This window comes from Eschscholzia californica, unplaced genomic scaffold (assembly GCF_041429995.1).
Source record: "Eschscholzia californica isolate CP2 unplaced genomic scaffold, dmEscCali1.0.p SCAF_4, whole genome shotgun sequence".
NCBI lineage: Eukaryota > Viridiplantae > Streptophyta > Magnoliopsida > Ranunculales > Papaveraceae > Eschscholzia > Eschscholzia californica.
Window position 1 is genome coordinate 50124630 of NW_028238461.1, and position 27532 is coordinate 50152161.

Here is a 27532-nt window from a genome sequence, read left to right on the forward strand (position 1 = left end):
TCTGTGTCATTGGCATTTATATATGAACTAGGAATGTATACGAAGAGAGCCAATGTAACGTTTGCAATTGTGATAGAAATTATAGTACACATGTGACATTTCTATACCAAAAAGTTCGAGAAACTGATACCAATATCACAATATGTAGTTACCGTTGCTATTTATTCATATTCACTCCTAACTCTTCACTGCTTTATCGAAGGCTGCAGTGGAAATGACAGAACCGAGTAATCAGAAACGTAAAAAGATTTAAACAAAAACATATGATGGACAATAATGTGTGGTAGAGACATAACTCGAACTATTTATTGTCATTTGGTGAATATGCTAAGCAATTATTTAGGACATTGAAATCAATTTTACCTTTAAGTATATGTATAGAACTTTCCATATCAATGGGGTATCCTCAGATAGTGGTTACTCTAACATTATGAGTTGCTTCAAAACATCTGCAAATCTTCATAGGCCTCTGACTTTATTTCGAACCTCTACAGCTTCTCGACAGATGAAGAACCGCTATCTGTTCTGATCCTATGAGGCATTACTTCTTCACCCTTCTCCACAGTTTCCAACATTAACTGGGGAAAAAGGAGTTAAAATATGCAGATAGCAAGTGGTAACGCAAAATGAATTGCTAGAACTTTAAAATCAATGATCTAAGAACTCTATATCCCAAACCAAGTCTTGAGTAACTAATGAAGATGACTTTAGTTAATTACCTGCCAATCTTTGTAGTCGAATCTGAGAATAAAGTGATGATAAGAATGCTCTCCACTAGCAATTTCCTTTATCATTGGAGCATTTCTTGGGGCTGGTAAGATTTGAGCTCGGTAATTTTTTGCCTATGTCAATAGAGATAATGGGGGAAGGTATAGATATTGAATATCCTCTCACCGACTAGATGAATTCCGCTTTCATTGACTTTTATTTCAGCTCTTCCTTCTTTGACTAGAAATGAAAGTGCAAAGATGTTCTCGACAGTCTGAGCAAATGATAATCTGTTCAGGACTAGCTTCTCCAGTTGGATAAGCTTCCACTTTTTCAAAATTTCAAACATCGCTACAATATTTCTATCTGTCTCAATTTTGTTTGCAGAAGGGGCGTCTTCTTCCACCTACAGCAAGGATAGGAACAAACAACTGCAAAGTCATGAACAGGTATGGACTTTCTTATATGCAGTTTTGAGCAATACTCAAATTGCTATTATGAAATTGAGTCTCCACTGATAATAAGAAGCAATCTTTATTAATTCACCTCAAGGGGATTTAGAGTTTTCACTGGCCTCGGGCGTTTCCTACGAGTTATTGATCTTTCTTCGGATAGTTTGGTATCCATCGATCCTAACCTGAATTTATTTTGCATTCAGGTGGGAAAGACCAGAAAACCGTATGTTACGAGTCAACAAGTTAAAAGGATGTTTACATAGTGCGAACTCCTGCTGCTCCCCTGAAGATAGAAGAAGTATTGAAGCCCAACCTCTTCCATGATATAGATTTGCAACCCTCTGACGCAGTACTTTCCTCGTATTGTTGAACCACACATGAAACAAAGTTCGATACATCCTTTGGTTTCTCAGAGGATTTAAGGTAGAGAAATAATGTCTGTGTGATATTGAGTAGGGCCTCCGCATCTGCAACTTGTTGTCGAGGTTTATGAACTAAAAACAGAAAACGAATCCAATTATCCACTATATACTACATAGTACCTTCGCAATATAATCTTAGCGTAGAAATCCAAGAGCGCTGTAGTACCGTCGTGATATAGCATCTCTACTTTGTTAATCATGTCAGTTAATTTCTCCAAGTCACCCTTTGTTACTTTATCTCCCGCTGCGGCAAAAACGAAGAATAACTGACTGACTGAATTAGGTAAGAGTTAATTGAAATGACAGAAAGGATGACAAGTACCCATTATTGAGTCCTTCATAGAGAGACAGTATAACCTCAAACTACGGTGGTTCGTCGTACTCTCATCTCTGATACTGGATGGTTTAGGACCTTGTTCCTGCAAAAGAATTGCTGGGTGTTTTTCTGTTACCTTCTCCATATTTGTAGCTTGTTCCTTGATAAGTCTGAGACAGCCAACTCCTGATATCATAGTGGAGGCAGCTTAGTCACCAGAGAAAAGGATACCTATCATTTCACAAGAATGCCCTCAATTTGATCACCGAAAAACTGAAAGCTATAGCTAGAAAGTTGGGTTGAAGTAAACGGTTAAATTCATTTCAGAACGCAAACAGTAGAGGCACGTGGCAATGTAGCCCCCGTTAGGAGAACGTGTGTTCTGCTAATCTTATTTTTCCATAGTCTATCCTTATGCCAACTAGTAGAACAAATACTAGCTTAGTCACTTCCACATCAAGCTGTTAGTAAAGTGTTATGTTCTTAACACATATAGTAGTTATGTATAGCTAAGCAGTTTCCTTCCGGTCCATGTTCCGACTATCATTTTGTGAGGTGGAAGCGGGGTAAAATACAGATTTTTTTTTTTCTAAAATCACAGACTGCATAACTCCATTCAAGAAAAGATTTGAATATTTCTTCCTGGATCGTCAGTCAGCGCAAGTGTTCAGTTGAGTATCTACAGTTATGCGGTTATGAAATCCGCATTAGACACAAGCTGAGGTAGAACGAGTTTAAAAAGACCGAAAATTACCAACTAAGAAATCTGATCATGTGGTTACTGGTTCTCCAGGTTTTGTCACACTACTAATCTCAGTTTCAGTACTTTTCTCGAACGGATTAGGTTTAACAGCATAGCATGAGTTCTATTGACAAGGAAGGTGTTATGAAATTCACAAGTTCCTCTTCAATAAGGAAAACGAATAATTTTAACAAAAACATCTCAACAATTCTATCATCAGCAAATGAGATTTCAAAACCTAATCTAAGAACTTAATTTTTACCAGTTCGATCATCTAGTAATCCATTATATTACTCAAATTACATGAATATATTGGATTTCACGGATTAAAACCTATAAACATTGATCATATTTTCATTCTGACCTTAGAGAGAGAGAGAGGGATCAAATGCACATCGAAACGAAACAAATGCATTGATTTTCAGATTAATTCCACAAATAAGAAGTTGTGTTTCGATCCGATCGTTTGAAGAAACTAATTTATTAAACAAGAAACTAAAAGACAGAGGAAATTGAATGGAGATCTTACGATCTGTTACAGGAAACAATGATCAAACCTTCTAGATTGATATTTCGAAACTCAAATTCAAATTGGAATCAAGATCAGGAGAGAGAGAGAGAGAGAGAGAGAGAGAGAGAGAGAGAGAGAGAGAGAGAGAGAGAGAGAGAGAGAGACTAGAGAAACAAGGTTACCTGTGAAGTGAAACTCCTTCTGTTGAGGGCGTTTTGAATTTGTGATCAACCGAGATTACAAAAAAAGAAGTGGCGGGAGAAGAATAAGTTCTATCGGGCATTTAAATAGTAAAAGCCAACCGATTCATTAATTCAAGTCGGACCAAAACGCGAGTTCATTCCATAACGCATGAGTTGAGATATTAAGAGTCCTAAACGTGTCTAACATTTGGTTGCCCAAGTAGTCGATAATGTTGACATATTTATCAATAACAAGTCTACATGACCCGCCCTTGTAGATTCCCACTTGACTCATCTGTGAGAGAAACAAGAATTTTTCTCTCCACGTGACCGAACATGTGAGTGGAGAGAGAACCCCTTGTTTCTCTGACAGGCAGTTCAAGTAAGAGTCCCAGGTGGCGGGTGAGTATACTTTTTTATGTATCAATGTCATTGTAATGACTTTCGTAGAGCGTAACCAATTTCCACAAAAATAGAGTCTCAAACTTTTTCTTTGAGTAAAAATGGTTACCAATCAATATTATATGACACAGACACTTGGGGTCGTAATTTTTAAGTCCTAAATACAAGCATTACAGGACACCAAACCCAATCTTGTGAATTAATAAAAAATATCATTTCTTAAAAGTACCATTTTACCTTTGAAAATGAAAATTCTGGTCGAATTTGTCACTGCAACAAATTTTGCCTAAAATTATAAACGTGTTATTGTAAGTCTCGTGAAGTACAATAACATGTTGAAAATAATGGAGAGATAATTATAGCCATGAGCCCATGATGTAAATAAAAAATAGTCTGTTTTGTAGTATCTTTAAAATCAAATTCTCAAAGGTTATGATTTACGCTAGTACATTAAAATTGGTAAAGATAGAAAAAGAAAAGGAGAGAAATGAGACAATACAGATGAAGAAGGAACGCAAAGAAGATAGAAAGAAAGTGAGAGAAAAGAAGAGAGGTATTAGATCAAAGCAAACGCGGAATCTCGAAAAGAACCCTAGAGTCGACGTTGTCATACGACTTGAGTCGTTCGAAGGGTCAAATAAACAAGCCTGTCACATCTGAGGTCCATACAAGAATTAACCCATTTTAAATGTGCATTTTGAGCATTTGAGAAGGTGGATCAAGGTTTTGATACACGTCTGTACACCAAACTAGAGCACTAAAGAGTCGTGGATTTCGTGATCGCTTCTATCCAGGAAGTGGTATACTGGTATCACCCTATCATCTGACGTAACGGACTAGTTGACGTGCCCTTACGTTTTAGAGAGAGAAAAAAGTTATAGAGGGAGAAAAAAAAAAGAAGAAGAGGGAATTCCAATTCTCAGAAGATTGCCAAAATTTTCCCAAATTTCAATAGAGCGGGGAGGAGGGAAAAACTTACTTCAAAAATAGAACCCAAAATTTCAACTTTCATAGATACCTACCTCTTTTAAACTATTGAAATTCTTCTATTCCGAAATCTAGGGTTTTAGATTTGGGGATTTCCTTTCTTTCCCTTTTCGTCAACCCGATTTACTCTCTTCCCTTTTCATTTACCAATTCTTGCGATTCTCGTTGGAAGGTTTGAGGGACTTCGTTTTTCCCTCAAGAACTTTCTAGGGTTTTAGGATTATGACGAGACCAGGGAAGAGCGAACAGCGAAGAAGTAATGGAGGTCAAGTTGGGGTTGAACCGAGGCCTGTAAAAGGAGAACCTGGAAGTAGAAAAAGAAGTGTAGAAGCAGAAGAAGGGGAGAGTACTCAATCCGGTCGTCATGGTGTAGCGGATCGGAGAGTTCTTCGGTCGCAGTATATGGCTGTGAAAAATCTGATTAATGGTAATAGATTCTCTTTTCCAATTTTAGGGTTTCGATTTTAGAGTTCTGTGTGGGTCTAGGAGGGTTTGGTATTTACTTATATCATCTATTGTTCTTATACTGCAGATAAAAGGGATGATATTTCTAGCGTGGATTCTGATAAGTTCAACAATATTATCAACCAAGTTGAAAGCTTACATGAACTGGGTACTGATATAAACTCCAATTTTTTATGTTTTTACTGAATTACTAGATGCTTTTGAGTCAGAATATATACTTCAAAACTTATTATCACACTATATAAACGAAGAAATGGGTTATTATTGAAATGTATTTGAAATTGGCTAAGAAAATGCAATTTAAAGGGTAGATTTAGGGTTATTTGTTCATCGTGATATTAGCAGAATGGAGTTTAAGTTATAGGTCAGAGTGATTCTTCACAATATCTGGTTATTGTTTTTGAACTTTTAACTCGTCGTATGAAAAAAGACATTTTATTTAGTTCTCTTACTTTAGATTTGATACATTTGCGCCTTTACGGTTAATCACCAGTTGATTGTCGAGAAATGATATTGAACAATTTATTTTACGATATATTGGTCCTTTGGTAATGACTTGTGAAGTCTTGTGTACATATGATTACGTTGAATTAAATGCCCCACATTCAGCAAGTGATATTTATTTTATTGCTTTTCTTATCAGAAGTTTTTGTTATCTTCGTCGAGAAACTGATGTTTGCTCTTAATGATTTTTGCTATGTTTCCAGTTCAAAAGCCCAGGGAACAAGTTGCTGATGCCGAGGCTCTGTTAGATATCACTAACACCTTGGTAACATCTGTGAAGTCACAGAATAGCGAAGGCATCACACCTACTGATTTCGTTACATGTCTGCTTCTGAACTTTGGGCAACAAAATGGAGTAGCGGGCGCGGAGACTTCTGAAGTCTCATCATTAGCCTGGAAAGATGTTGGAGTTGATGTCTGTCACCTATTCAGAAATGTTTCAGGATGCTGTACAATGTAAATAATTACCATTCTTGTAGAGAATTTGTGACTTATTTTGTGTAGATCTTCCTCTAACTTTGGTTTATTATATTTCGAAGGCTCGGACCAATGAATACTGAAATGAAGCAACGGAAAACTGTAGTTCAGAGAAAACGTACTAAGCCAACCTCAACTCAACGTCCTGAAGATGTAAGCGTACTCTCTTTTTATTTCCTTACTTTCTTGTGTGTTATTTTTCATGAGATTAAAGGCAAAATTTTATTTTCTTTAGTTATGAGTCAACTCATTGGGTGAACCTTTTACTTCCCATTATCTGTGATTGAACATCCATCTTTTTACTAAAATAAGGCTTAATCTCATGTACACTGCTGAAAACAAATCATGAAATAATTCCTATGTGCATAACTTTTTACTAAGTTCTCAATATTAAATACAGCTTGATGGTGCCGAGACAGAAGAGAAGACAGATACCGACAAGAACATGGCAACTATGTTTGATGTGTTGAGGAAACACCGGAGTGTTAGACTTGAAAACTTGGTTCTAAATAGAAACTCCTTCGCCCAGACAGTGGAGAATTTATTTGCTATGTCGTTTCTGGTCAAAGATGGAAGGGCTGAAATAGCAGTGGATGACAATGGCTTCCATCTAGTTTGTGAGATCCACACACTTATCATTTTTCTTTTTGTATTCTCAGTTTTCTCATGTCAAATTTTCAAGATCTACTCATATTTATAATGGATTGTTGTTTTTCTACTCTCAGCTCCTAGAAATGCACCTGCTGCTAATGCAGTTGCTTCTGGCGATGCTATGTACCATCATTTCGTATTCAGATTCGACTTCAAAGACTGGAAGGTATTCCCAGGAATTCTACGACTCATGTTATCACAGACTTTTTTAAACCAATCATTTTAAAGCTTATTATACTTCGTATATCGTATTATTTTACCTTAATCATAAATATTTCTGTGCAGTTGATGAAGGATAATGTTGATATTAACGAGGAGCTTATGCCTCATCGAAACCCTTCGGAGATATCAACTCAAACTCAAGCAGAAAGTATACCTCAAAGCCCTCCGGCTACTGGTGGTGATCCTACAACACCAATCAGAAAGTTCTGCAGGAATCGAGGTTTAGTCATACAAGAAAAATCGATCGTAGAAGATTCTCCTGAGAATGATGATCCAAACATGGAGGCTGCTGCCATTCGAAAGGGTAAGCGAAAGATTATCCGATAACTATTGAACAAGTACTGTGTGTCTGGGATGGACATGTTTCAATAGTTTTTTTTGTGCAGAAGCGGTATGTGAATCTATGATAATTTATATACATTTTGGCTAACCCTGTATATTAAGTAGGGAGGATAAAATTAGTGGATGACATGCATAATTGGTTCTTCCAATTACATTGAATTACTGTACCTGTACCTAATTTTGGGATCTAATATGTTCAATTTTTTTTTTTGTCGGAGGTTGGGCCGTTGGGGGTATTTGTAATTTGAATTAGCTTGGGTTTGATGGTATTTGAGATTTTCGATCTTAAATCTGTAGTGTGTTATTTGGTAGTGTTGATGTTTGTGTAAGTTTGTATTCTATTGATTTGTTATTGCACCAGAGATGCTATTAGTAGTACTTGAAGAAGCAAACAAGGTTACACACAGTTCCTCAATACATAATATTCACCAACCATCTTCCTCATTTTTGCTGATGGTCGGACACCCGGACCAAGAGCTACCACCAAACTCTTCGGCTCTCTAGTCTCTCCATATCTTTCATCCTCTGAGTATGGTCTTTGCATCTTTGGTAACCCTTGACTAGGGTTTCCATCTAGAAACCTTTGTGAATAGAGAGGGAGAGAGAGAGTCCACTGCTTTGCTAAATACACATTGTGGAGTCTAAGTTCGAAAATTGAATAGCGAACCTCGATGCGCTGCCCACCTTCTGGCAAGGGGTACTGAAACCTAATTCACTGAACATGAAAGACTTCCTGGAGAGTGGTTTTTCCTACTCGACGAAAGAAAGAGATGGAGTCACTCGACACTCTTCTATGCAGGGCTCAGTTTACGAAGTACAAATACACCTCCATGAAACACTAGTGCGGTCATCATGTTAGAGGCCATTGGACTAACTCTTCTTGCAAAACCAGCTTGCAAGTCTAATAAATCATAACAGTACTAGGATTTGGTTCTATACTTTTGAATACTATATACACGACCAGATACCTCTTTTAGTAGGTTCAAATGAAGTTAAATACGAAAACACAACGAAGTTATGAGTTTAGCCCATTATAGTGTAGAATGTAAGTTCAGGTAATCAGAAATTTCTTATGTGTTTTTACGATTTTCAAAATTCACAAGATTTGTTAAATCATGTGGTCAGAATTTAATCTGTCTTAAGTGTATATAGTACCCAAATCTACGACTTAGAAACAAATTCATCTTAAAACTAATTGACTATAGCCAAACTATTTTGTGCATATTTACTAAAGCTTAGTTAGTTAATTTAGACTTCAAAAAACTTCACAAGTACAAAATTTTCCAAACTCTAATAAAAAAAACATTGTTATTGATCAATTACATGCACCACAGTGACGAAATCAACACAAGATTTGTTTATCAATTGTGGACCTACCGTTATAGTGCACGGACATCTAGTTGTAGCTTAAAAGATAGTTGGACATTCGGAAATAGGTCATTTCATCTAAAAGACCTTTTCTCTTCCACCAATTCTATATGGCTCGAGTGGACTTTCAATCCAATCACCAACGTATAAGATGGAGCACATTTAAGTAATAACTTGAACTTTTAAATGTTTTGGCAATTAGAAACTATGTATCCACGAAAATCTTTAGATAAAAGATGTCGATCAAGTCAGACGAAAAGACCTTTTGTCTACTTTTGTTTCAGAAGCAACTTCACATCAATATAACTATACCTTACCATTCTTGAGATGTTCATAATTGTATGTTTAAGGACAATAGAAACCCTAGAAAAAGATAAACAGGAAAATGAAGGTGGATTACACTATACAAAAAGATGATTTTGATTAGGTAATATGTATGGTCTTATCAGAGTACACAATAAGATAAATTGTGATCATAAGTTGTTCCCCTTAATTAAGACGTGATCTTTGTCATGGGGACAGATTTGTGGTTATTATTTCCTCTCTACTCAAACTTTATATAGATTACTATTACAATTGTTATTAATACGAAAATATTGGATCCAACCATAAATAATAGTATGATTAAAATAATTAAAACTAGCTAATCCACATTCTTTTATGTAACTTTTCATCTTAAGCTCTCATGAATTCCAGGGCAAAAAGAATCCTAAAATTAAGCATTTATTTTATTTGTAACTTTTTTTTTTTTAATTTGTAACTTCTTGCCACGTCAAAATCTATCTCTAACACGGCAATACAAAATTCTATGTATAATTTAAATACGTGTCAATTTTTCGACATAAAACCTGCCCACCCGCATTTAAAATTTGTTGATTTCTGAATTCTCGCCTAATTTAAAGCCTTTAAGAAAGAAAATATTTAAAAAATACTAAAAATTTGTTGTGTAAATAGTAGTCTTTAATATATAATTTCTTCAAGTCTTTAAAAAATTTCTTCAAGGATTGAAGTTGACATTAAAGTAGAGAAAAAGAAAAAAAAAGATGTACAAAGGAAAGAGATTGAGACAAGAGAAATAACCTAATCCTTCAACCTTGCTTGCTATCTTGTAGGTGTTCAATAGGATTATTTTCTCCCACTTACCTCTTCTTGTTCGTTTAAACAGTGTCATGCGTGACATGAAATATGTGCAAATTTGTACAACCTAATTTTCAAATGTTCTTGATATTTTTTTTTTTTTTTTGTTAAGGATAAATATATTAAGAACTAAGCATTCAGAGTGGCATTACAATACATATGTAAAAGAAAATAGGGAATACAACTCCACATTTTTGATCTCAATGTTCTTGATATCTTGGAGTCAGGAGTCAGGACTATTTTTATTTGACATCGATTGCCGATCTACTTTTTCACCATAAATCATGACAATGCTCGGTTTTAGTGGTTATTCAATACTTTTAAACAACCTTAGTAGGTTAGAGTATTGATTTTGTGTTTAAGGACAATATTTTCGGCTTTTCGCTAGATATCATGAGTAAACCATCTTTCCCTGTAATTTCTTTAATATTGCACCACTTTATGATAAATTCATCGAATTTATATGGCTATATCAAAGAAAATCAAATAATAGTAACTAGGGATACCTTTTCCATAAGGACAAGTGTTTTTCTTTCCCTTTTACGTAGAAAAAAATGGCTACAACTCCTTGATCCATTCATTTCTTTTTGTCCTTGGTAAGGACTAAGGAGTAGTGGTTGACCTAGTGTTAAAGTGACATGGAAATGAAGGGACAGTTAAACCATACTCCCTCAAAATAAAGGAGTTCATAAAAAGAAAAAGGAAAAATAGTTGAAACATATACTGACGATGGAAAACAACATTTCGAGTATCATGTCAAAGCATAAGGAAAATTAAGCCTAAATCACGAAAAACACGGGAGAGATTTTGCCTTGCAAGGTGGAGCATATATAATAGGTGTTTAATACTCCCACTTACCTATTCTTGTTCATTTAAACAGTGTCATGCGTGACATGAAACATGTGCAAATTTGTACAAACCTAATCTCAAGTGTTCTTGATATCTTGGAGTCAGGACTATTCTTATTTGACATCGATTACAAATCTATTTTTACACCATAAATCATGACAATGCTTGTTTTTAGTGGTTATTCAGTACTTTTAAACCGCCGTAGTAGGTTGGAGTATTGATTTTGTATTGAAGATCAATATCTTAGCTAGATGGCATGAGTAAACCATCTTTCCCTATAATTTCTTTAATATTGCACCACTTTATGAGAAAATCATAGAATTTCATATGAAAAAAAAATCAAATAATAGTAAATGAAATTAGTAATCGGACACCTTTTCCACAAGGACAAAAGATTTTCTCCTTTTACGTAGAAAAAATGGCCACAACTACGTGATCCATTCATCTCTATTTCTCTTTAATAAGGAGTAGTGGTTGACCTAGTGTTAAAGTGACATGAAAAATGAAGGGACAAATATGCCCTCAACCAAAAAGTTTATAAAAATAAAAGGGAAAAAGAGTTTGAAACATACTGACGATTGCATAAAAAAGAAAACAACATTCAGAATATCATGTCAAAGCGTAAGAAAAATTAAGCCTAAATCATGAAAAACACCGGAGAGATTTTGCCTTACAAGGTGGAGCATAATTAGTAAAGCAAACACCTAAAAACATTCAATTTACATTATCTATACAAATCAAAATTGTCGATAAAAGGCGGATGAATGTTGATATCATCGAAGCCTGGCCCTAAATGACAAAAAAACTATCATCTTCGTTTAAATAGTGACCTAATTTTTTTTATTGGAATGGGAGGAATTGGTGGAGGCTGGACTGGTGAATGGCAGACCACTTCGTGTACAATAATAAAAGGGAAAAAAACCTAAAAGGAAAAGTGCCCATCAATTTCAAATCATTAATCACGTTTGAATTGATAAGTAGAATGCAATGTATATAAGGTGATATGTCACACTATATAGAGATATTATCGTCATCCGTCCTTTTTCATTTTATTTCTGAAATAGTAAAAGATTCGTCTATTTGATTTTAAAGGTTGTATGGAGGATAGACCTCGTATATATTCTTATAATTTGATAGACACACGTGAATTGTAATAGTAGCTAATTTGTCTGCATTTCTTTATTAAAATTCCATCAATTGTATGAATTTTATGACCGACCTTTAAACATATTATACTAACTCTTTACGCATGAAAAATAAATAAATGGTTGATTATGTACCTTAGGTGCAACTCCATTTACACAAAAATAATTGATTTTTCAGTCAAGAGGAGATTGACCAAAGTTGACCACTAATTTCTTCGAAATATCGAGTAGGATAATGAGGCTTGGGACTGGATGAGAGTTGACCACTAATACTGATTTGGTGTGGGTGGGAGACAAAGAGGACACTTCTACTTCTTGATTTATACAGTAGATAACTTGAGAACAGTGTGAAGTTAGGGCTTGTTTCGAAATTCAACAAAATTCTCATGTTTCTACTTATGAGAGTTTGAATTCTCTTTGGAGCACTACTTTGACAGATACAAACAATGAAACATGATAACTGTGGACAAAAAATTGGAAAGTGTTATCCTAATAAATATTCAACCCATTTTTTTTGAATTCCAATTTTTATAAAGTAGATAATAAGTTATTTATAAAAAGAATAATGAAATAACCCTTAAAATGAATTAATTTTTTTAATATTTGTATTAAGAGAAACAAATGAATTGTTTATAATGTTGGTAGTTAGGGCTTGTTTAATTTGTGTACGAATGATGTGAAGGGAACAAATGTCTCTGGGACAAATAAATTGAGCTACCACGAAATTTTTTAAATTCTAATTTTCAAAATAAATAAAATGATATTTTCACGGACCACTTGCTCCTTGAAAAATTCTTTCAAAAAATTCATCTGATTGTTCAGTCCTAAGACATTCTTTAACGTTAGTACATTTTTATTACAACCTCGAAGTTGATCAAATTATTTGTTCTTTTAATTAGTTTTTGTTACAAATGGCTTAACAGAACATGTCAACGTTACACAATTCCCATTTGGTTTAGCAATTCAGAATTTGTTAGCGTTGTCTAATTTTGACATGTAAGTTACTTTCACTATCCAACTCATATCCTACAAAAGTAGATTATTTAGAAACTCTTAACACCAAATTTTTATATCTTGGAATTTATACATATTATAAACTTCTTTGTTATAATTGTAAGGGTTACAAATTTTATTTAAAATGATAAATTCCCAATCTTATGTGACTAAAATGTATAAGAACCTCATCTATAAAAAATTCAAGTGGACTGGAGCGATGATAAATTATAATCTCGGCCACACGTACTTCTAAAACACCCCCGATTAAGTTTTAGTGGAATTTAATCAAATGATTTGGGTAATGTCATTTTGATTGGAAACAACAAATTGATTTGGATTATCCATGAAGGTTGACCTTAAAAAAATAAATTAAAAGATAATAATTATTTTTTAGATGATATAATGTTGACATAAATTGATGGGTTTTAGTCCTTGGTTGCTTGATCTTTCTTTTTCATGTCCCTCCTTGTAAATTTCATCTCAAAGTTTGTAAGTTGTGAAATTACACAAGAATAATGTATGAAGATTAAGTTTTCTTCTTTTCCATAAACTTCATATGATGAATTTGACTCTCCATTCTTATAAAATATTTGGGTCTTCGGCTCAAAATCCATTTCCTTGGCTCTGGAATTATAGCTATCTCACCGACCTATATAATTCAAGGTATATCGTATATAGATAGGATTGTTAAAATAGTTTCCTTTGCTGAGAAGTTGACTTACTATTACACATCGAAGTATTACGTTCAGAATTTGCAGTTTCGGCTCTTGTTTTGTGAAATGGTTTTCCTTGTGGTTCTTGTTAAGGATAGTTCACAGTTATTTTGTACTTATTACATGTGTTAAAGATATTATATTTACTAATGATGTAATAAATAGTGCATTGTCCAATCTGCATTTAATCTTAAATTAGTGGAGTGGTACCTCACTTGGGATTTAGGGTTGGTTTTGGTAGTGGTTACCATTTAAACTAGTGGGCTGGTAGCTCACTTGGGTAGTTATTTTAAGTGGGAACTTGGGCAATATCTAATATGTACAACTAACTTTAGCCCCAAAAGTGTTTAATTAGAGTGGTATGAACCTTGTTACTTATTCGCTCTAGTAACATGGAATAACATTTTCGCTCTACCGATTCTTTGGGTCAACCTCAAGAAATGTCTGTAAAAGGTTAATAACAAGAAGAAATGTTCTAGAGGTGCCCTACGCTATTGTTATAGACACCTTTTTTACAAACGACCCGTCCGGAAAGACTGCTTGTGGAAGGGCGCCTGCAGCAGTATTAAAAAAATATCTGGTTCTGCCCTATTATAGTTTCTCTCACCATCTTCACTCCATTATAATTCACATTTTGAAATTTCAACACATTACTGTTGATTAAGATAACTTTTGGTACATCTTGATGTAAGAAATATCTGCACACACAGTGCTATGTTTTCACATGCATTTTCAACCTCGGTCGCGTCTAAGGATGATGAAATTGGTTTATGATCCATACTTCTTTATATATGTATGCTTCCCTACATAAACTAAAAGGTAACAGTAACGTCCATAATGGGTGATTGGGTGAGGAAGTTATCAGTACAGATGAATGTCGAAACTGTATTGGAGTTGTTATATAACAATTTTTTTTTCTTGATCGACATAATTCAACTACTCAAAAATATCCATGAAGTTCTTAGAAATATCGACAGAACGTGACTCGCTTTGTAATGAGATGGTAACGTCTTTGTGAGTGCAATTATAATGTAACCTAGTAAAGGACTAACCGTCATATACATTTGATACATCTCGGAAAAATTTAATAAGTAATTTCTTTCTCTTTTTAATTTATCTCATTTCTACTGTAAATTAAATCTAACTCTTTAGACAAATCATGAAAGGGTTGTGTTGGTCTCCTTATGAAAATCATGAATAACAATAAAAGATCTTGTAGAACTTTCAAGGAGGTTGAATTAATATATTCTTAGAGAGGAGTCAAAAGAATTCTATTTAATATTTAGATCATTCTCCAATTTAAATGTGAATAAGTTTAACCATACATTATACGTTTTTAGCAATCTATAAATAGTGGGACTTTCTTATTTTATTTATTCTTTATATTATTTTATAACTTTCTGTCCTTGTTGTTAAGAGGTAAAATGCGTTTATTATTTTTATTTGTACTTTCTGTGGTAAGCTCTTTTGTGAACTCAAATTAGACTCTTTCAAAAGGTATATTGCCTACAAAAAAATTATAGTTCTAAATTTACCATGCACAATACTTCAAAGTCTAATATGATGTTAATGATGAAGAACCATTGCATTCAACATGAATAAACACAATTTTCTAATTTATTCAACTATTATTTATTATTTCCAATTTTTTTTTTTTTTATTATTTGTCATTTTAGTATTTAAAAAATCTTTGGTTTGCTAAGTCCTCATTACGTAATATATTTTATAATGAGAGTAGTCTTCGACCGCTACAATTACTTTCTGTTGTTGGATAGACATACGATGTTTTTTGTGATTATTGTTAGTCTAATACGATATTCTATTGTAATATTTGTGTTTCAGATCACTTGCATTTGATAAATTTTGAGATGTTGAGAAAACTAAAAAGAATATAATGTGAGTAACAAACAAAACATGCAATCTTTACATACTTTTGTTATTCACTTGACACATTTCTCACATACTTCAAATGCATATGATTATTGATTATGCGTAATTATTGTGTCCAATAAGCTATAACTACAAACACTAAATGATACAAATGCTAAGGGCCGCCCACTCTTAATTTTGAAATATAAATTTAGGGTTAAAATGTAATTAATAATAAAATGTGGTTAATATATAGACAAACAAATATTTCATGTGGACAAATTTATATTGACAAATCAATAAATTAGAAATCTTAAAGTAGATAACAAATTTATTGATAGACACCAATGAAATATATTTTGTTTTTAATCCCTCGTCTGGTTTGGCTTGGGCAATCAATCCTTCTGTTTACTTCATTTGGTTGTTGTATTAACATTATTTAGTGCAATGAAGTTTCTCTTCCAAAAAAAAGAAGATGAAATATATTTTGACTGATGCCCCAAAATTTATTGTGTTTAATTTAAGTCTTTCTCCAATTTTTCAATTAAGCTGAACCAATATTTGGTTTAGGGTTAATAAAGGAAGGTAACACCTTCTTAACATGGTCAGGCTCAGAGACAATAGTTCCCCTTTTACTTAATTTGTTAGGGTTTTCATTTTTAATTTATGTTTTTGTTTATGATCATCACATTAATTATCATTTTAATCTTTTTTTATTAATTTTAATTTATTGTATTTGTTTATGATCAACACAGTTAGACTTGTATGGAGGAAAAATAATATTTGCGTGTGGAGTAATTGGAGAGAAATTGTCACATCGGGAGGGCTGGGGGAGGGACCAGAATGGACGGATAAATAGAATTTTTGAATAAAATTAGTGGAGTCTAAAAGCGCCCCCAAGGCAAATTTGAGTGAGGGAAGGAGGCGCCTTTGACCCTAACCCTCTTTACGGGCGCTTTAAAACTTTCCTCAAATTAGTTATTACTCTCTTTAACTGCCCTAAAATTAGTTACACCCACAATCTACCCACAATCTACTCACATTTTTAACCCACCCACGATTTTCTCTCATTTTTAACTTACCCCATGATTTCCTCTTTTGGAAGAGATAAGAAATAATGTTTAACTAATCCACTTCTTTTTCTTTTCACTCTTTGCCCTCAACAATCAAAATCTTTACTAGTAAGTTTTTTTTAAATGTTTTCATAATTTGTTTGGTTAACAATTTCATCCATTGCTAATTGTTTTATTCACATTTTTAAGTTTGCTTCTTTTGGGAGAAAACGACACACTGATTTTGCCTCTATATATTCACCCCTTTCACTCCCTCTAAATTCTCATAACTTCATCATCCTCTTCTTTCCATTCCTCTTCTTTTTTCCTATCCCATCTAATATCTTTTCTTCATTTGAAGTTGAAATAGTAAGACATGCATTTTTTTTTCTTCATCTTCTTCAAGTTTCCAACTATTATGAATTTTTTTTTGCTTTTGATTCTTACATCAATTCTACTTAAATTCAAATGAGAGAAAATTCATTTAGAATTATTATTATGTAGTTTGAAGTGAGATAATTTTTTAAGTAAAAGTTTCTATAAATTCAGATATCAAATTCTTATAATTATCCCTTCTAGTTCTTTTTTTAAAACACTTTAGTTCTAATTAATTTTGAGTTTAAGTCAAATGACTAGAAATCTTTCAACATCCATGCACATATATAATGAAGAAAATGAATCAAAGTTTTTGATTTTTGATTTAAATATTTGTATGATTTGTTTTTAATTATTTTTTTTAACTTCATTTAATAAATATCAAATCTAATCATGCAGGTAACTAGAAAATCAAGTAAGGGAGATTCAACATGGCAATGAAGTTTGTATTGGTCAATTTAACATCGAAGGTAATATTAATTAAGAAATTATTGATCATCAAAACTTCTTTATCTTCACTAAATATTTATATGCCATGTTTTTGTCTTTGAACTCTTGATTGGATTGGTATCTTCATTCGTCCCACTTGTTTCTATCTAATTATAAGTGAATTTTTTCTTTTTTCTTAATTGTCAATTAAGTTTCAATTGAAGTCATAATTTTGTGGGCAAAAGGTGTATCTTATGTGTTATATGTGAATTTCTCCATTTTTTTCATGATCAAAATATTTTGTTATTCATTTATCTCTTGTATTTTCATAATTTTGAAATTTGCATTAGTTGTTGCTGTTAACTAACTAACTTCCATGTCTTCCACTAAGTATTACTTGAATAACCAACTCCCATATTTGTTTAGTAACATAAGTTTGTCTCATTTTCATTATAAATTTAAATACGAGCTTTATTATTAATTTGATTTCTAACATCCAAGGTATATCAATTAAAAAATTATTGAGGAAAACTTCTTCATCTTCACTAACTATTTATATGTTACTTTTTAGAGTTTGTGATTGGATTCATATCCTTTCTTACATGCAAAATATTATATTATAGGTGTCATTTATCTACTGTATTTTGAAATTTGTATTCGTTGTTGCTCTTAGCTAATTAACTTCCATGTCTTCCACTAAGTATTATTTGAATAACTAACTCCCATATTTGTTTAGTTATTTTGTTCTCATTTTCATTTAAATTGGAATATGAGTTTTATTTTTAATGTGATTTCTAATGATCCAATAGGCAAAAAGACAGTTTGGTTGTCTAAGAGAACAAAAAGTTAAAGCTAAAGATTCCTATGAAAATGAAGACCAGAAAATTTCGGTTTCAAGTGATGGTTCTATCGACAGAAAAGGAAATCCTGCAAGTAAAGAATCTACGGGAGGATGGAAAATAGCTAATCTACTATTGGGTAAGTCACAAACTTAATCGTCCATCTGCACATTTGTACGACATTTTCTTACACTTTTTTTACATGACTTACTTATTTGCAGTTAATCAAGGTCTAGCAACACTTGCTTTCTTTGGTGTAAATATCAACTTAGTTTTGTTCTTAACAAGAGTTCTAGATCAAGATAGTGCCGAAGCTGCAAACAATGTTAGTAAATGGCTTGGAACCGTTTACGTCTTTTCATTGGTTGGAGCATTCTTTAGTGATTCATATTGGGGTAGATATTTGACATGCGCCATCTTCCAGATTATCCTTGTATTGGTAAAAAAATATTTTTTTATTTTGTTTATACATTTTTGGTTAGCCTCACCTTATATTATAATGATTCATTATTTTTCATTTTCACATTTTTTACAGGGTCTCATATTACTATCATTGTCATCTTGGTTACTTTTAATCAACCCATTTGGTTGCGGGGATGGTAAATTATTGTGTGCACCTCCTTCTCTAGTAGGTGTCGCACTTTTTTATTTATCAATATATTTTGTTGCATTCGGATACGGTGGATACCAACCAAATATAGCTACTTTTGGAGCAGATCAGTTTGACGAATTAGACCCACAAGAATCACAATCCAAAATATTATTTTTTGGATATTTTTATTTAGCATTGAACGTTGGATCACTTTTCTCAAATACTATTCTAGCTTATTTTGAGGATTCTGGACAATGGACTTTTGGGTTCTTGGCATCATTGGGTGCTTCTATCATCGGCCTTATCCTATTCTACATAGGAACACCAAAGTATCGGTACTTCAAGCCATGTGGAAATCCTTTAAAACGTGTAGCTCAAGTAATTGTTTCAGCCGTCAGAAAATGGAATGTTGTTGTTCCTCCAAATGGTAATAAACTTTATGAGATTGAAGGCTCGGAATCTGCTATTATAGGGAGTCGTAAGATTCTCCACAGTGAAGAATTCAGGTAATACTTAATCTACTTGTTTTTATATTGTAAACTATGAATTGTCATATGCTTACCATGAAACTAGAACTATCTTTTCTCCTTGAATGTGTTACTTTATCTAAGTAGAAATTATTAAGAAGTGACAATATGCATGAAAACAGTTCACCTGTAACAAAGCAAAATGATTAAAAATTAAAGTGTAACTACTGAAACCAGTTCGGTTACTCAGTTATTTTTTTTTACCAATTTTTGCAGGTTCTTTGATAAGGCTGCAACTATAACAGAAAAGGATTCATACGACGACGAAAGCAAAATAAATCCATGGAAGCTGTGTACAGTAAGTCAAGTAGAAGAAGTGAAATGTGTCTTAAAAATGTTACCAATTTGGCTTTGCACCATAATCTATTCGGTTGTTTTCACGCAAATGTCCTCCCTTTTTGTCGAGCAAGGAGAAGTCATGGATACTAGCACCGGTAATTTTCGCTTTCCAGCTGCAAGCATGTCTGCTTTTGATATTCTTAGTGTCATTATCTTCACTGGAATATATGGTCGGTTTGTTGTACCGATAACCAGTAGATTTACCGGAAATCCAAAAGGTTTGACTGAGCTTCAAAGAATGGGGATTGGATTGATTATCGGGTTAATTGCTATGGTGGCTGCAGGAATTACAGAAATTGAAAGGTTAAAAAGGGCTATTCATGAAACAAATTCTAGTTCATTAAGCATATTTTGGCAAATACCCCAATATGTATTAGTTGGGGCTTCGGAGGTGTTTATGTATGTTGGTCAACTAGATTTCTTCAATGGTCAAGCTCCAGACGGTCTCAAAAGCTTTGGAAGTTCACTTTGCATGGCTTCAATTTCTCTCGGAAACTATATGAGTTGTCTACTTATTAACATAGTGATGAATGTCACTACTACTAGTGGTAGACCAGGTTGGATTCCTGACATTCTTAATTCCGGTCATATGGACAGATTTTACTTTCTTCTCGCTATCTTGTGTGCAATAGATTTCATGGTTTATTTATTCTGCGCAAAGTGGTACAAAGGTATAAATCTTGACAATTCGTGTGAAGAAATCGATGAAGAGGACAACATTGCGGAGCCTAAACAAGTATGAGATGGAATAGTCGAAAATAAGTTGTTTGTAGTATATCTTTATGAACATGATGGTTTCACTTTGTTGCAAGTGTCGTTAGCAAATTCAGGATGATAAATGATCTCAATTCATCTAATCACTTAGAGAACTAATTGAGATTTATTTTTTATATTTATTTTTCTTAGTTTTGAAGACTAGGTAAGTGTTGTACTATGTGTTAGATGTTATGTATGTTGTTTTGTATTTTACACACCTTTCAACTTTTACCTTCTAGATTAATATAATGTTTTAACTATCTACTAAATTTATTAGCACCAACTTACATGGTTATTTATCGAAAACTAATTGAGGCTACAAAAGTCGCTTAAAATAAGCAATCAATACAACATGACCCGATATAAACGATATTGTTAAGTTAAATTAAATTAAATTAAAATCAAGGAAAAAAAATAGAAGTTGACATCTTCGACAAAATCTTACGAGATATCCATGTCTTATTATATGTCTTATTATAAGAGTGGAGTTCATATCCAAATCGACTTTCATGAATATTAGGTTTCACATAATCACATGACAAGAATTCCCATTTTAAAGGAAGTAAGGAGGTATTGGCTAACTTCTATTTATGATGAGGGATTTTCTACTACACAAAAAAAAGAGTTCATAAATAAGTTCTTTGCTGAGAAATAGGTTGTGGTCCAAGGAAATGAAGGCTTCTAGGCAGTTATCTTGAATAGACCAGATGAATTTTTTTTTTTTTTTTTTTTTTTTTTTTGTTGAAAAGACCAGATGAATTAGATAGGCCTAGAAAAAGATATTGCCTATTAAACTGTGAATGCCAGAAATGTGGAGAGAAAGCAACAGGCCCAATTTTGGTACAACTAGAAGAGAGAAAAGAGAAGGAAACAGCTTACTTCTCTAGAGCATTGCCGAAATGTCGACAGTGGGTTCAAAATAATGGCTAGAGAATAGGTAAATAGCAATTGTCGGGCAAGAAAAGAGAGAAAAAAACTGAAATATTATTTCCCTTATAGCAGATTTTGACTTTTGAATCATTTCTAATTTAAACATTTTGATGTTCATCTCTAGGAGTTCTTCATCTAATCGCATGAAATTAATCAAAATGTTTAGCACCCAAAGCTCCGAAATCTGTAATTAACTTTAACAGAACATTAACAATGAGAACTAAGGAAAACAAAAACATAAATAGCAATGAGCTTTTTTTCCCATGTAATAAACCCCCTAATCAATGATTCAGGGAACTAGACAGCATCTCAAAAGTATAGAATTCTCGATGTGAAAAAGAGAAAAATGAATGGCTTGTGAGCTTAGATAGCAGATTTTCTTAATTCACCAGCACCGTGCGCAAAATGACACCTTTCTCCGAATGTGCAGGAGCCCTTGGCAAAATTCTCGCACAACTTTGTCTTAAAGTTGTTTGCTGATGGTGCAGGAGCTGGTGGCGCAGAGTGGGTCTTCATTGATCCCGCGGCTGCACCAACATTGACAATTAGTTCACGAACCATAGCACTGGCTTGTTTGATCTGATCAAAGGTCCCTTCTAGCTCTATATTCCTCAAGTTTGGATCTGATTCATGTTCACGAATAGCTAGCTTGGCTCCAGTTAAGCGACAGATTTGCTTCGAGTTAATACCACCTTTGCCGATGATTGCTCCCGCAAGAGATGCATCTACACTGATCTTGGCTGTTGCCGACGCCCCAAAACTTGCTGCTGCAGCATGACCAGGTGGTGGAGGCTGCTGTTCGTATCTGCTAGGCATCCGGCCCATCATAGGTGGACCCACAGCCACAGCTCGTGGGTCTTCGTAGGATGGGCCCACTCGCTTACCAAGTTCCCTTTCTCCATGGGCAAAATGGCATTTCTCACCAAATTTACAACCTTCGGCTGTGTTAAATTTGCTGCACATTTTAGTTTTAACAGATGTCGGAGATGGGACATCAGGCATCCCTGGATGACCAACTGGGTGTCTTGAAGGTGGAGGAATAGCTTGGCTCCCACCCAAGTTAGTCATCTGGGCTACTGCATTGATACCTCCAGGGATATAGTGAAGGAAGTGACAGCCCTCACCAAATGGACATCCAGAAGTGCTGCATCCAAAATGTGAACCACAAATAAGAGACAAGCATTGCATTACAGTCAATTAGTGAAAAAGGAAAGGAAACATCTCAACAGGTACAGAACGAATCTTGTGCACCTAACTCAGAACAGGGGGTTAACATAAAGATTACCATCTATTTTAAGTGATCAAGCAAGAAAAATATGAATTCACAATATAACGAACAAGATATTACTGAAAAGTCAAAATTAGCTATGTTCTAAAAACAGCAACTGTATTAACATACAACACTTCTTATCGACATCAAATATTTTGCTAGAGATCAGGTATCGCCATCATAGAAATTTCAAACCAAAAGAAAATATGGAACAAGAGACCTTGATTTGGGGCCGAGATACTAATAGTTCAACCAAGTTTATCAAGTACTAAAGAACTACTCTAAAGACCACAACTCTGAGTGGCTATAGAGTCTATAGACATTTCACCAAGAACACAGTCCACCAAGTAGTGTAAGAAACATCAGTCATAGCAGAAGCAATCTAATCCTTACATGGAAACAAGATAGACTTCGGTACTAGTTATTCTTTTATGTGAAGTCTTTGTACAACAAGGCATGTTTAATTTTGTGGCCTTAAAGAGCCACTTCAAAAGAGCCATAGTTTATAGCCATGCTATGTTGTAGTAAAACAGGAGAGTTACTAGACAGTAACTTAAAAAAACTACCTTTAAGCCCGGCCAATGTTTTAGGCAACTGCAAGAGATCATATTCAAATCTTTTTCTTTGATTAGTAATATGAACTCGAGTAAATCTAAACTCTCTCTAAGGGCATCCATACTACAATAGACTGCTGACTTAGAATCACCAAATCATACTCAAAACATCAATGAATAATGATACAACATAGACAAACGCAAACAGGAAAAAAGATCAATGTCATTCTAGCATGGTATAGTTCTTTAACATCAGTTAACTACACCATGAAGATAGGAAAATTGTCCACTGTCTAGTTTTTAACTCTTGCTCGTTGTTTCTCAATTTACCTTGGGTTTCAATATATTGAAATTTCAGTCACTCAACATCATGATCTCCAAGGGAAAAGTGATATGAAACATGAACTTAGTATACTTTGAACTTTGAAGAAATAAAATTATACCAGCATATTCTTCACAATTAACTCATAATCTCCATGCATTTTTTTCATCTATTACATGCTACTACAGTACCAACTAAAAGCTTTATTAGATACCTCATCAAACTATTTGAATAACAGTTCAACAAAAAAAACTATTTGAATAACAAATAATTTTGATTTTTTAATTAAATCCTACTACACATTGCCATACAGAAAGGATTGATAGAACTGCTTTTGAGATAAATGTCGTTTAATAAGTGGTTAAATGTTGTAACTTCAATCTTGTAAATAATCATTATTTATGAGCAAGAAACCTTCATTAACTTGGTTCAAGCAAAGGATTTTACCTGTATCACATCTTTAAATACCCGAATCATTAGGCGTGACAAATTAACTTTTGATTGTGCAAATTGTAATGTAAATTCTTGACCAAAAGTTACAACCATGTGAAAGAAAAAAATCGACATTGCTAATAGTTGTATTTTAGACAGGTTAAGATTAGAACCTGAAAAACTTGGTGCAAGGCTTTGATTTGCTTCCTATACCAGTTGTAAACTCCATTTCTGTTTCAGAACATTAATTACTTACTCTTAGTTAATGTTGAATTAGTTATTAAGACTTCATCCAATCTAAAACATGTTCACTAATTAACATCTCATACTAAATACCCATTTCTCAAAATGTTGAGAATAATGGTTATCAACTGCAGACTAGGTTTTCAAATGTTCGAACAGTTTTTCTTCTTTTTCTCTTTTTCCAATGGGCACAGGGTCATTAATAAGTTAAGGACTTTCTGGTTTAATTGTTTCTCTTGAATTTGCGAGACAAGCTAAAGATGAAAGCGTTTTTTTTGCAAAAAAAAAAAGATGAAAGCGTTACCCTGCTTCATTCAAGTTATAGCTACTTATTATCTACAACAATATTGAAATTTGTCGGAGTATGAGAACAGTGGCATGTTATCATTGGTATTTAGGAGATTAACTGTTCAAGATATCATTGTTTGTTGATTAGTTTCTTGTTCAACCATTCTAAACTTGATAATGGATGTCCTGACTTCCTTTTTGTTGTTCTTACAAACAACTTTAAGGAAACAGGAACGAAGGCACAAGAACTGATGAGAATCATGCTTGGAGATGGGAAGGGTTTTGAACCACAATCTGGGTAAGAGGGCTAATGATAGAACTGTAGAAGAAAACCCCTAATAGAATACTGGGTTCTACTCAAGTACAATATTATGAACAGTATAGATCATTAACACAAGAGAACACTAGCGGTAAAATTAAAACCCTAGTATTGGAACTAAAACGAGAAAAAGACACAGAAAGAAAGAACATGAAGAAGAGATATAAACCTTGTTTGTTCCGCTTGAATCCACCATTACCGTTTGAAGCACCATCAGGCCTCCCTCTCTTGCGAGCAGGTCCAAAATCCATGGCGGAAGAATAGAGTTCAGGACGGAATTGAAGCTACTACAAAAAGACTTAAAAGAGGTATGAGAAATAAAACCTCGAAAAACCCTAGGTAGAGAAGAAAGTAAAACCCTAGGATTTGAGGTGAAAAAAAGGGAAAAATGGGTGGAGTTGGAAAATAAGAAAGATCTAGAAAAGAGTGAGTGTTTAGGAACAAGATAATGAAGGAGAAAATAAGGACATGAAATTAGGTTTTCTTTTAATCGAGTTTTTATTTGGGGGCGGGGGGGATCCCGCTCACGCAATGGAATCCAACGAAAAGGTTTTTCGATTCACGTGTCTTTCCCCTCTGACGTTGATATGAGCCTCACATGTGATGAGAACCTTCAAGATCCATTGGGCCCTCCTAGGCCCATAAGCCAAGGCCATTCTATGTTACAAACCTACATTCCAAATGTTCTCTCACACCAATAGGTCGCGCGCCTATGGGCGTAGAGAAGAGTCCCTGAGGCATAAAGACTTAGTCAATCAAAATTGACTCCAGAGAGATTTATTTTTTAGACCAAAAATTTACAAAGCTGTATCTTGCCCCCTAATCTTCATATTCTTCACCTCACCTCAATCCCATAACTTCTAAGAGCATCTCCAAACGTCCAACCTCTATATTGGCATAATCTCTATATTTTCACTCCTTAAATAGAGTTTCACTCCAAACGCAAAACACTATTCAAGTCTCTATATTGGCATCTTTGTTATTTTATTAATTTTAAATTTATAACTTATTATTTTTATTACTTATAACTTCTAAATTTTGATAAATTAAATATATGTAATATATAGATTATATATAAAATCATTATATTAAAAAATAAATACTTATAATATTAGAGATATTACAATGCGTACATTACTACAAATTACGAAAATATAACCTAATATTGTTACGTAACTACTCCGTAAAATTATTTAGTACTCCGGTAAGTCTCCCCACCTTCGCCTCCACTTCTAGATTCCTCCGTCTACACCTCCATACCCACCTCCGTCTACACCTCCATACCCACCTTCGTCTACACCTCCATACCCACCTCCGTATCCACCACTTCTGTCTCTACCAATCTGATGTCCACCACCTTCATACTCACCACTTCCGTATCGACCACTTCTATATGATCTTATTTATTATCTAATTTTGTATTTTGTTACGTATTAATTATGACCATTTATAATTATATAATTAATTAAATAGTATTATTAGTTTACTAGAATACAAAAGTAATAGGACACAAGTGTCAAATTCATAAAAGATATTAAGGACTCAAGTATAAATTATATGGCAACCAAGGACCAAAAATCTATTATGTCAAATCAGCTCTATAATATAAAGAAGTGAATAGTGAGCCTTCACATGTGAAGGCTCACTATTCACCATTCTCTACATTATAGAGAAGTAGAGGAGCCTTTGGAGCTCCAAAATCTCTATTTATGAAGAAATAGAGCACGTTTGGAGATGCTCTAACCACCGTCATTTTCATCTCTATCTCCCTTCTTTTATTTTTCCTTCATCTTCATCTCTCTTCCCCCCTTTCTATTCCTTTCCTTCTCCTCCTAGAAACTAATGAAGCATAACCAGAAAAAGAGACGAAAGCGGTTCTCTCACGCACGCGCTTGATTCTTCATGGAAGATTAGACTACCTTTGATCTAGTAAAATCCTAATGTTCTTTTCTTTTCTTTAATTTCTTCCCTCTCCTCCTAGGCACCGTGCAATACAATTGATAATGTAAAAACCTAATTTACTTGTTTTATTTTGTCGTCTATATTTGTTAGGATCCGATTAACGCAATTTTTAAGTGAGAATGAAACAAGAAAACCCGAGGTACTTCAAAATTTTTCCTCTTTAACATTTTCTTCAGTAGATGTTTCATTTATTAATTTGGTCATTGTTATTCTTTTTTGTTTGCAGAACGAGAAAGAAACGAAGGCACTGAGAATTTGGAAAATGAAGTGTGATCATAAAACCCTTTGCTTGTTTTTCAAATAATTTCGTTATTTCTCTTTCTTTCATTAGATTTCAATTTTCTTTTCACAAAGAATAGAGATTTACTTTATATGATATGGAACAGAAAATTTTCATGTCTATCACCATCAGATTAAATATATAACAATTAGAATTTTCTGATTATGCTTGATTAGTTTTTAGAGAAAGAATGAGAAGAAGAAGATGAAGAATGAGAGAAAAAGGAGGAGAAAGATGAAGATGAAAATGGTGGTAGTTGTAAGTTGTGGTGGTTGTTGTAAGTTGTGGTGGTTGGAAGTTGTAAGGTTGAGGTGAAATCGTGAGTTGAATATGAAGATTAGGAGGCAATGAAGGACGACCTCGTTGGAATTCATGCATTCTGATGTAAAGACTGAACAGAACTGACGGATTAGCTTAATGGTTGCTTCCTTACCTAATGCCACGAAGGTCATGGTTTCGAATCCCTGGAAACCCAACTTTGCACTTTTTTTTTTACTCATTTTCTTCTTTCACCTAACTTTGTTTTGTCTCAAATCTCAAAAATGATTCCTATACTTTTA

At 33.7% G+C, this 27532-nt stretch overlaps 4 protein-coding genes across 6 annotated transcripts; 2 read left to right on the forward strand and 2 right to left on the reverse strand.

The window, feature by feature from the left end:
- Positions 1-488: 488 nt before the first annotated feature.
- LOC147545717 (non-structural maintenance of chromosomes element 4 homolog A-like) lies at positions 489-2046 on the reverse strand. The gene is made up of 7 exons (XM_086635859.1): positions 1908-2046; positions 1752-1829; positions 1423-1657; positions 1255-1345; positions 895-1114; positions 720-811; positions 489-578 (listed from the first exon to the last, which is right to left on the reverse strand). The coding sequence occupies exons 1-7, from the start codon at positions 2044-2046 to the stop codon at positions 489-491; spliced, it is 945 nt and encodes a 314-aa protein (XP_086491985.1).
- Positions 2047-4489: 2443 nt separating this feature from the next.
- LOC147545718 (Nse4, component of Smc5/6 DNA repair complex) lies at positions 4490-7676 on the forward strand. Its single transcript, XM_086673277.1, has 7 exons — positions 4490-5152; positions 5258-5338; positions 5898-6150; positions 6234-6324; positions 6572-6788; positions 6897-6988; positions 7108-7676. The coding sequence occupies exons 1-7, from the start codon at positions 4948-4950 to the stop codon at positions 7369-7371; spliced, it is 1203 nt and encodes a 400-aa protein (XP_086529403.1). The 5' UTR covers positions 4490-4947; the 3' UTR covers positions 7372-7676.
- A 7293-nt stretch (positions 7677-14969) lies between these two features.
- LOC147545719 (protein NRT1/ PTR FAMILY 7.2-like) lies at positions 14970-20641 on the forward strand. Of its 3 annotated transcripts, none has more exons than XM_086637017.1 (8): positions 14970-15091; positions 15437-15490; positions 16219-16644; positions 17290-17360; positions 18129-18297; positions 18380-18597; positions 18694-19256; positions 19494-20641. In XM_086637017.1, exons 4-8 carry the CDS (start codon positions 17322-17324, stop codon positions 20356-20358), a joined length of 1854 nt encoding a protein of 617 aa, XP_086493143.1. In that variant the 5' UTR covers positions 14970-15091; positions 15437-15490; positions 16219-16644; positions 17290-17321; the 3' UTR covers positions 20359-20641. The 3 variants fall into 3 exon arrangements, with proteins under 3 accessions (XP_086493143.1, XP_086493142.1, XP_086493141.1); XM_086637016.1 differs by having other exon boundaries at positions 14970-15013; XM_086637015.1 differs by lacking the exons at positions 14970-15091; positions 15437-15490; positions 16219-16644 and adding an exon at positions 16729-16884.
- Positions 20642-21375: 734 nt separating this feature from the next.
- Positions 21376-25305, reverse strand: LOC147545720 (zinc finger CCCH domain-containing protein 14-like). Its single transcript, XM_086636582.1, has 3 exons — positions 24900-25305; positions 24054-24111; positions 21376-22446 (listed from the first exon to the last, which is right to left on the reverse strand). The coding sequence occupies exons 1-3, from the start codon at positions 24979-24981 to the stop codon at positions 21666-21668; spliced, it is 921 nt and encodes a 306-aa protein (XP_086492708.1). The 5' UTR covers positions 24982-25305; the 3' UTR covers positions 21376-21665.
- Between the last annotated feature and the right edge of the window lie 2227 nt (positions 25306-27532).

Coding starts and splice junctions, on each gene's coding strand:
- LOC147545717 (XM_086635859.1), bottom strand. CDS start 2,046: ATGGAGAAGGTAACAGAAAAACACCCAGCAATTCTTTTGCAGGAACAA. Junction 1,830..1,907: donor TATGAAGGACTCAATAATGG/GTACTTGTCATC, acceptor TTTTTGCCGCAG/CGGGAGATAAAGTAACAAAG. Junction 579..719: donor TCGACTACAAAGATTGGCAG/GTAATTAACTAA, acceptor CTTTTTCCCCAG/TTAATGTTGGAAACTGTGGA.
- LOC147545718 (XM_086673277.1), top strand. CDS start 4,948: ATGACGAGACCAGGGAAGAGCGAACAGCGAAGAAGTAATGGAGGTCAA. Junction 5,153..5,257: donor TGTGAAAAATCTGATTAATG/GTAATAGATTCT, acceptor CTTATACTGCAG/ATAAAAGGGATGATATTTCT. Junction 6,151..6,233: donor GTTTCAGGATGCTGTACAAT/GTAAATAATTAC, acceptor TATATTTCGAAG/GCTCGGACCAATGAATACTG.
- LOC147545719 (XM_086637017.1), top strand. CDS start 17,322: ATGGCAATGAAGTTTGTATTGGTCAATTTAACATCGAAG. Junction 18,298..18,379: donor AATAGCTAATCTACTATTGG/GTAAGTCACAAA, acceptor ACTTATTTGCAG/TTAATCAAGGTCTAGCAACA. Junction 19,257..19,493: donor CTCCACAGTGAAGAATTCAG/GTAATACTTAAT, acceptor CAATTTTTGCAG/GTTCTTTGATAAGGCTGCAA.
- LOC147545720 (XM_086636582.1), bottom strand. CDS start 24,981: ATGGATTTTGGACCTGCTCGCAAGAGAGGGAGGCCTGATGGTGCTTCA. Junction 24,112..24,899: donor ATTCAAGCGGAACAAACAAG/GTTTATATCTCT, acceptor GTTCTGAAACAG/AAATGGAGTTTACAACTGGT. Junction 22,447..24,053: donor CCTTGCACCAAGTTTTTCAG/GTTCTAATCTTA, acceptor TTTTGGATGCAG/CACTTCTGGATGTCCATTTG.